This window comes from Triplophysa rosa, linkage group LG4 (assembly GCF_024868665.1).
Source record: "Triplophysa rosa linkage group LG4, Trosa_1v2, whole genome shotgun sequence".
Taxonomy (NCBI): Eukaryota; Metazoa; Chordata; class Actinopteri; order Cypriniformes; family Nemacheilidae; genus Triplophysa; species Triplophysa rosa.
The window spans coordinates 659,970-670,317 of NC_079893.1; the positions used below are offsets into that span (position 1 = coordinate 659,970).

Sequence of the window (10,348 nt, forward strand, 5' to 3'; positions counted from 1 at the left end):
TATTGTTCAGTGAGGTTTTTTAACTGTATTTAATCAAATGAATCAGACAGTGAAAGAGCTAGGTCTTTAGTCTCCCTCACTTTAGGAACCATCTGCAGCCTTTTGCAGGTAGGCTATCTGTGCTCTGATGATGGTGAAGAAACAGCACAAGGACGACCTCGGCGAGCCTGTAGTAACTACAGTATGGTTAGTTAATTAGAAAACTGTCAAGTGATCAACTCCTCCGCAGCCAATGAGCGCGCACGCAGGCGTTATGACTGAAGATGTGAACGCGCAGGAAAGTTCAGAGAACAGTGGATGAAAGGGATGCTGTTTCACAGAGTCGTACTTTAGAGGAATTTAGCACTCAGAGCCACAGGAACGGGTTCTGGATTTCATTTCCAGCCACTTTATTGCGCATACATTTTTGGGAATACGCAAGAAAACTGTAGATAGATAATTTGGCGTCTCATTGGGTGGGATCCAAATGGGTAGGCATCAGGGGATAAAATATTTTACAGCTCTTTAATTGATTAAAGACAAGAAGACATCGGGTAATCGAGTTTAAACGCAAAACGCACTCACTACACTGGCCACTTCAAGCGACTCAAAAGTTTTGCGATGGAAAAATCTAAAAACTTCCGGATCGACGCCCTTCTGGCTGAAGAAACACACAGAGGGAACCGAGAAGTATCACCCGGACTCAGCAGCGACAGCCCGACGGGCAGCCCGGTGTCCTGCAGGCGCGCGGACACCCCGTCTCCACGCGGGACAACACTTCACCTTCAACCTGGAATCATACCTAAACCAGGTCTGCTCAATCTCCCGCACCCAGGACTCGCGTGTCTTCACCAAGGCTCGATCCCGGGCATGTACTCTGCTCCCATGTACCCTCTCTCAGCTTTGGGAGGCCAGCACCCTGCTTTGGCGTACTCGGGTTTTACGCAGCTGGTGCATCCATATCCGGAGCAGCTGAAGGCGGCGGCAATGGCTGGATCTTTACCCCTGGAGCACTGGATGCGAGCTGGGATCATGCTGCCGCGACTTCCAGATTACACTTGTGAGTGGGGTTTAAACATATATTTATATCCTGATTAACAGATAACTTAGAATGTGCCTGCAGATATAAAGATGTTGTTAACACATTTTAAATCTTGCAAATGAAAGTTATGAAGTGAGAAAATGTTGTGGAATCACTTAGATGGATGTGTAACACTTTGCAAAAACAAACATTATAGAACGATTAAAAAGATCGTTACTGTATTTAAATGTGTGCATAGCCTATATGAAAACAATGAAATTAACCAAGATATAGAATTCACAATTTCATGACACTTCCAACTGTTTGAATGTCAATTAACCAATGACCTACTAAGCATTATAAAGTATTATGTAATGATATTTAACGTTTTATGAACTGTAATCAATAGGTGAGCGTTTTAGACTCTTAATAAAAACAAAACCTTACAAATCTTGTTCCGTGTTTGTTGGCAACTAAACTAAATTTCCTTTATTAAAAATTAAGATAACAGTGTCTGTCTGGTGAGAAAAAAATACAACAGAACTTGCATCACTGCTATTGTCATATTGAATGCAAATATTGTGAAGGACCACAAAATCCTTTTCAAGGTAATCAAAGAAGTGCAAAGGCAAACAGAGGGGGGGGGCTATGGTTACTCTCACCTGCCACTCTTAAAACACAGGGGTTAATTTGTCACCAAGCAATTACTGTATTCATGATAAATGATTAACCTTTGATTATTAAACTGAAATTATGGTGGTCATATTATAAAATTAGTTGAACATCTGTTAGATTATATATATATATATATATATTAAATGAAGTAAAAAATGCTTACATTTAAGATAAGGTTTTTATATATTAACAATTTTCTGAAATGCATTCTATATTTTACCTGCATATGCATGATACATTACAGCAGTGCTTAGACATGATAAAAATATTATTTTATCCTTAGGTACTTAAAGAAAACGACAACTCAACAATAAAGTCATTTTGACTCTCTGACTAAACGATCATCTAAACCAGGGTACCAGGATTTATACCAAACTGTAATAATATAATTTTATTTTTGGCTTCTTTATAAAGCCATAAATGTCAGGTTGATGGAAACTATCTTTGTGCGAAAGAGAAACAATAAACACACGCCTTAAACATACTGCAGTTCATCAATAAAATCCCAAAAGCGTTCATTGAATTTTCATTAAGTTAATGGCTTGCTCTTGGGTTTTATGGCATCCGTTGTGTTCAACAATAAGCTGCAGAACAGCTATTATGGTAAATGATAGCTGCAAATTCTGGACTTCCTTTTCCAGCCCCGCGAGTCCTTGACTTTATATAAAAGAGACAAAAATCTCATAAAAATAATCTAGACGTGGATTACAGCGGCTCATGTCCTTTTTGCCTGCCTGGTGCTTAATTTTTATATAGAGGCACAAGAGGCCTGTTATTAATTTGGAACAGATTTACAGGGTTTTCAAGAGCATTAGTGTGGGCTTTTAGAAAAAATGCTGCTAAATGTTTATGCCAGTTTACAGTTTAAATAAGATCAATATAAAGTTATGTTGAACTTCAACATTACTAACAGCTTTGCCTCAAACAAACCCATAACCCCACGTCTTCAGTTTTACAAACGTGAATGATGCCTCTGATCAACACAAGAAGATATTTTGAAGAACGCTTGTAACCAAACAACACTGAACTCCATTGACTCCCATTGTATGGACACAAAACACTGAGACATTCCTCAAAATATCTTCTTTTGTATTCCACTGAAAAAAGAGTCACTTACAGGTGTACAATCACAGGAGAGTGAATAAATGATGAAAGAAGTTTTATTTTTAGGTGAATTATCCCTTTAAATCTTTTTCATTGATCGTTTAAGTGAAGTGAAGTGACCTATTTGTCAGGTATGGTGACCCATACCCAAAATGTGACCTCTGCATTTAACCCATCCAGAGAGTAGTGAACACACGCACAGCAAGTGGTGAACAAACATACACCCGGAGCAGTGGGCAGCTATCACTGCAGCGCCCGGGGAGCAAGTAGAGGTCAGGTGTCTTTCTCAAGGGCACCTCAGTCGTTACCCGCCGGCTCTGAGAATCCAACCGGCAACCTTCTGGTCACGAGTCCGACTCTCTAACCATTAGACCACGACTGCCCCCAGTGACAGTTTAAGTTACAGTTCACCCAAAAAATCTGTATACATGTCTGTGTTCTGCTGAACACACAGGAAGATATTTATAAAAATGTCAGATCTCACCCCCCATTGACTCCCATAGTATTTATTTCCCCTATATGGCAGTAAATGGGGGGCGAGATCTGACATTTTTCCAAATTTCTTCCTTTGTGTTCAGCAAAACAAACACATATATACAGGTTTGGAACAATCTGAGGGTGAGTAAATGATGACAGAATGTTTATTTTTGGGTGACCTGTCCCTTTAAATAGGTCACTTTCACTTTAATGTTATGGCATCTTCGGGCATGCGCAGTCTTTTGTATGTTCGATATATTCATGATTGTGTTTGACTTACAGCAGCACCCCAGTCTGGTTTAATGGGAAAATGTCGCAGGCCGCGCACGGCTTTCACCAGTCAACAGCTGCTGGAGCTGGAGAACCAGTTTAAACTCAACAAGTACCTCTCACGACCCAAACGCTTCGAGGTCGCCACATCGCTCATGCTGACCGAAACACAGGTGAAGCGTCAGCTGAATATCCCCTCAGAACTGTCCTTAAAGTCACCGTGAAACGGAAGTTGCGAGTGTCTTCTTTTCCGTATTGTGACGTGTATCCGATTGAAACTGCTTCTGAAATTAGAAAAAAATGTTTTGATTGGTTTGTTGTAAGTTGGGCCTGTAGGGGAGGGCCATTGGACAATCAGTATATATATATATATATATATATATATATATATATTTTATTATTATTTTTTATTTATTTATTTATTATTATTTTTTTTGGACAGTCAGTATACTCCTAGCTCTTTTTTGTTGCTGACGTCATGTGGTGAATGTTGAGAGGGGGAGAGGAGCGTAACGTTTTTGATTAAAGATTACAAGCACAAATGAATAAAAAAATTATAATGGTGTGCACGGATAAATCATTTATAATAATCACTGCAACACCGTGTAAAACACTTAAGAGTTTTCCTGTTTGATTTCACGGTGACTTTAAAATCAAATATTTCAATGTCATATGTTATATGTTTTTAATTTGATATAGGCCAAACAATATACAAAATGATAAACATCCATTGCGTGTGTATCCAGGTGAAGATCTGGTTCCAGAACCGTCGGATGAAGTGGAAACGCGGTCGTAAGGCTAAAGAACAGGCCGCTCAGGGCGAGGCCGAACGCCAACGGGGAGGAACCAAGTCGACCAATGAGAGGCCAGGAAGAGACGGCCGCCGGGCCTCAGGTATGGATGAGCTGGAGGAAGATATCGACGAGGAAGACGAAGAGTATGATGAGGAAGACGGAGACAAACACAAATTCACGAACAACCTCAACATCCATCGCTCCACAGATTACCTGCACCACACGGCTGAACTGGGATACCACCCGGATAGCTCGTTCTCCGATGACGACATGGACGAGGTTGGGGCTGACAGGAAGATTGGGGCGGGCTTATGAAAAGACTCCGGAAGTCGAAATTGAGTTTGTAAAACAGACTGCAGGAACTGACAGCAATATCATGCAGTCCTGTGATAGGCATCACTTAAAAACTGAGATGAAATAATGAACCAACCAAAATTGTACTGATAATCGCCTCAGGAGACGTTCTTCCAGTTCAGAAAAACACATTCCCAAAACAAACAAACCAATATATAAAACGTACATGTTGTTTTTAGGAAGACATACATCGACCCTCTGGTATTCATTGGTCACTTTTGAACATAAAACTTTTTCTTCATTTTTTTACTTTATGGCAATGGCACAAAACTTATGTGGCACTGTGAAAATCGTCACACTTGTGGTCGTCGGTCAATAATGACCACCATAGGAAATGTATTGGAAACAGGAAAAAAGTGCTATGTTTGAATGAGTTTGACTTTGTTACGAAACGTTGCGACTCGTGCCTCTTGCTATGTGCACAAAACACTATTAGATGGGGTTCAAAAAGGTCTTTAAAAAAGTCAGTCTACTTCTCTCTGCCAAGGGAACAAGACAAATACTATATTATTCAATAGAAAAAAACAGATCATAATTATTAGATAAATATTGCTCAAAGCCATAACGTTCCCTAAAAATCTTAATTATTCAACAAAAATATGAGGAAAACTGTTGTAATATCATTTTTAATAGAAGAAAACAGATCATAATTATTGCATAAATATTGCCTTTAAAAATACTAATTATTAAACAAACAAAAATATTCTTCATAATAATATTATATTTAATAGAAGAAAACAAATCATAATTATTGCGTACATTTTACATAAATTATCACACTGATCGAAAATAGATTCCACTTTAAAAATAAGTTTGATTTTAGGTGTTCACTTTTGACCAAGAGGAGAAGTGTGAGTCACAACGAGGAACACCAGAAGGTTCATTCGTCATTTATTTTGTTTCTCTGTAAATAGAATCAGATGTTGTGAATATATCATTCAATGCACTCAGTTTAGTACAATTTGACATTTCATATAAGAAAACATAAATAACGACATTGAATTGAGTTGACTAAATGCAGCTCTGTGAAAATGATGATTTTATTGCCTGGTGGTTTACAAAGCCATTTACAAGTTCCACGTTTCATTACTCTTAACAATTACAACAAAATAGCATCCTTATATATTAAATCATGTTGGAATATCAAGTAATAAACTGTTGGAGAGGTTGAATTTACATACTAAATATTTATTTGTATAGAAACACGTCATGTAAATATTCAGTCATGCGTCTGTGTTGCGAACACAAACATGTTTGCTGTCGTCTATAATGTTATTTAAATCATTTACGCTGAATGCCGCAAAGACGGTGAACACGGTTGTATAAACGTGATATTTGTCTGTGTTGTCGTAAACTGATGAAAATAAACAAAAGGAACACAACTGTGTGAATCTACTTTCTTTTCAGCTAAGATGACATTCTTACCGCAATTCGTGACTATTTACAACGTTGCAAATGTATATGAATGAATATGATCTGCTTTTTTTGCGTCAATAGCACTGAGGTCCAGCAGCATATGTGTCCTGCCTTTGACAGCGAGGATGATTAACACCGCCGATCTGCTGCGATCATAAACCTGCGATGGGTTATTTACAACCCCGGCTCTCAAATCTGAATTATTCGCCCGAGTTTACTGATAGCGAAATAATTAAGTTAATGAAGAGCGAGTAATGAAACCAACCCCTGATGATGATGTCACCGCTCTTATTTCATTTCCAAAAAAACCCACACAAAAGCAAAATGATTGAGAGCGCGACTAAAACCAGGCATTTTATTGGGTGTTTGCGTGAGGACGGTGATTAAACGAAGAACGACTCGAGACGACAGGACAGCGTGTTTATGTAATGATGAAATGCATTTTTAACTGGCTGATGTCTCTGTCTTGTTAAAACTCAACCTGGAGGAAAACCTGGAAACAAGGACGGGCTTTCAGTTTGTTTTTTGCTCATTTTTAGAGATTGAACGGTTCATTTTAGGCGTGGTAAATTGTCCACGCTCCCTTAGTGTGATTATATAGGAGAGCGTTGTGAATGCGTTGTCAATGAAACGCTCAAGAGTGTTAGACCAGCCAGGTTTTCAAAGTCAAGAAAAGGATTCCTGACGCATGTAAAGAAGAGGATGTATTTTATACGACAGTGTGCATGTTACTGTGTGTTTAAAGGGATAGTTTAGCCAAAAATATAAAACATGTTTAGCATTTATTCACATGTCATTCAAAACCTGTACGAGTTTCTTTTTTCTGCAGAACACAAAATAAGATATTTTGGGGGAATGTTGATAATCAAACAACACCGAACCCCATTGACTCACAAAACCGCTGAGACTTTTCTCAAACTATCTTCTTTTGTGTTTACAGAAGAAAATGTCAGAGACAATGGAATAGAACACTTTTGCAGCCCAATAGCAACCTAACAAAGCATCATGGTTCTATCAGCATGGACATCTTTAATACTTCAGAAAACATAATCTAGTCTTTTATAAAGTCTTGACCAAACGCTGCACTTCATAATAAATAAAATACTTATAGAGTGTCGTGACGTATTGACTGGCCTACTGTTATTTTCTAAACACGACGACCAAAAGTCACGTGCACGCATCGTGGAAATAATCCGATTTGCGCCAACCTGCAGTCCGATCCGTCCCTTTTATCCGCATGAAAATGTCAATTTCACAGCGAAACGAGTAAACGCGACTCCACCAATTCGCCTAGCGACAAATCACGCCCAATAACTTGAGCGACACGACCTCGTAAAATATTTATAGGCTGTAGTTTAATCAATCAGACTCATTACGGGAATATGAACAGATTGTGTGATCTTTCAAAGCAATCACCCGTATTGCTTGAGATTTCTGCGCGGCCCTGTCGTGTCACTTAAGCTAATGGGAAGGTAAGGGAATGAGAAACCGGGCCCATAAATTCACATCTGTCGCGACTTCAGCCGTGCCCCAAACGCGCGCAAAAAAGGCCAAGTTTCAGTAATAAAGTTTATTGAAAAAGCCTGAGCCTGTTCTCTTTAAAGGCAACGTTGTGTTCGGGACAGGCATTTATTATGCTTGCGGGAAATCTATCAAACAGATGCGAAATGTGGCTTAATAATCAAGATAAGCGACTAGCTCGCCGTCACCGTGATTGTGAATGGCTAGGAGTCAGCAAAAGGCCGTGTTTGTTTTTCCCTGCCGCAATAAATAACCGCCCTATCCTTGAGATGTGATTTCTGAATGCACGCTTAGAAAGTGGCCCGTGTTTGCTTTATACGCGAGCGATGTGAACGTGATGTGAGTGTTCGGGCCACCCAAAGTTGAAGCGAAGGCGATGTGGTTATTATAGCTGATGGTTCTCGGATTGTTTAAGAGATGTGCAGGCCTCCGTTCTGACGCGCGATAAATTCAATGAGGTCAAATATAATACAATTACAAATACTGAGTCGGTCAACCCACATACAAATACTAAACTAAACTGTTGTAGCCTGTACTGTAGTAAAATGCGGTAAAATTACTACAGTGTACAGTACTAGCATTCTGTATTAACTACTGTAGTAAATACTGTAGTAAACATTTAGGAATTTTACTACAGTTTAAAATAGTTAATACTACAGAATGCTACAGTAGTTTTTCATGTGCGAACCCTTAAGAAAACGTTTTATCTTAGTAAAAGTGTAGCACAGTCTGATTTGTTTTCGTAAAAACTGTAAAAAGTAAAAGGGACCGTTCACCCAAAAATGAAAATTCTGTCATGAATTAGGCCTACTCACTCTCCAGTTGTTACAAATCTGTATACATTTCTTGGTTCTGATGAACACACAGAAAGATATTTGGAAGAATGTCATCAACTGAGATTTCTGTGGCACCATTGACTTTAATATGGTGTTGTGATGTTATTGGCACACATTAAATAAATAAAAAATGAGAAAAATAAGTGGAGGTAATTGGAGCTATATACTGTAGCTAAACTAAAAACACAAAATGTACACAAATGTACCTTTCACATATTGTTGTACCTTTGTAAGTTGTACCCTAAGGACCTATTGTGGACCTTTAAAGGTACAATTAAATATTTTGTACTCCTATAGGAACAAAACTGTACCTGCACAGTACCTTTTTTTCTGACAGTGTAGTAGAAACATAATTGTATAGTTGTTGGGTTCTTTTGAACACAAAATGAGCTATTTTGAGGAATGTAGGAAAGCGAAAAGTTCTGGGGCACCTTTGACTACCATTTTAATTTTTCCTATGTAGATGTCCTAGAAATGTCAGTTGATAACATTCTTCCAAATATCTTTCCCTTTGTCATCAGAACAAAGACATTTATACACATCTGTGAGTAATTCATGACAGAATGTTCATTTTTCATCCCTTTAAACTACGCACTGAACAAAACAATTTGTAGGAGTAGGGTTGACTTTTTTTGCGTTCATTTATTTTTAAAGTAAATTTCAAACAATTTCAAACAAAAAGAATAAATCCTACTAGCAGTGTGGTTACTGCAGTAAAACCAGGTTAGTTTGCGGTTACCATGATTTTACTACATCTAAAACCCCAAAAGCAAAGTTTATTATAGTAAAACCATGGTTAATTATCACATTCAATAAATGCAAAGTCGGCAGGAAAACACTGGAACACCGTTTTGACACGATATACACAGAACTTGACCGTGACGCGCAATGTGACGCATTTACACCACCTTTCCCAGACTGTCTCTTTATGGCTGATAGGTGATTTACTGACCCGGAGAAACAGAGGATCAAAGGCACTCAACATTGACCCATAATCCCTGGCTAATTAAATAATTCACTAATTGATTCATCGCCAAATCAATAAAGCAGGAGATGGTTTATGGTGTTGGTATAGTTCTCTGTGACCAGCTGCTTTCTGACTGCCTTCTTATAAGTGGCACTATAAAAAAATGCTGGTTGGGTCAGATGATATTTTCTAGGTTCATTTAAAGAGATAGTTCACCCAGAAATGAAAATGAAAATTTGAACTGAACAACAGCGTTACCCGTTGACTTGCATTGGTTTTGTGTCCATACAATAGAAGTGAATGTGTACCACTTCTTCTTCTTTTGTGTTCTGCACAAGACAGAAAGCCACACAGGTTTGAAATGACAAGAGAGTGAATAAGTGACAGAATTTCATTTTTGGGTGAACTGTCCCTTTAAAAGAACGATTGGGTTCGTCTATATTTTACCCAACTGTGGGTTAAAAACAACTGGATGCACGGTAAATAAAAACTCTCTATTTAACAGGATAGCTAATATTGATGGGCAACGCCACACAGAAAACCATTAACTGGAAAGGAATGTATTAAAAAACACTCAAAACACCTTAGCAACACCCTGGCAACCAATTTACAACACATAAACATCACTGTGCAGGGTGACTTTAGATGTAAAGATGTCATAAAAATGACAAGACAACAAAAGCATCCCTGTGCACTCCACCTTAATGTGATCTTTTAAACATATTTAATATGTCTCAATTTCAGCTTTAAAAGCAAGTTGACCATGTCGGCTATAATGTTGAACACTCTACAAAATGCCTCATGTTTAGATCAAATACGGTTTCATTTTCCTAAAACAATTTATCGGCCAAACAATGGACTGAAACATCTCAGCGGTTGGGTTTGTTCATATATTTTATTTTTGAAGTGTACCTAGCAGGGATGCTGAGAAAAC

General features: G+C 38.3%; 1 protein-coding gene across 2 annotated transcripts; it reads left to right on the forward strand.

Annotated features, from left to right (window-relative positions):
* The first annotated feature begins 600 nt into the window (after positions 1 to 600).
* Positions 601 to 4,635, forward strand: mnx2b (motor neuron and pancreas homeobox 2b). 2 transcript variants are annotated; one of them, XM_057332705.1, is made up of 3 exons: positions 601 to 1,064; positions 3,537 to 3,699; positions 4,273 to 4,635. In XM_057332705.1, exons 1-3 carry the CDS (start codon positions 601 to 603, stop codon positions 4,633 to 4,635), a joined length of 990 nt encoding a protein of 329 aa, XP_057188688.1. The 2 variants fall into 2 exon arrangements, with proteins under 2 accessions (XP_057188688.1, XP_057188689.1); XM_057332706.1 differs by having other exon boundaries at positions 601 to 1,039; positions 3,539 to 3,699.
* Positions 4,636 to 10,348: the final 5,713 nt, after the last annotated feature.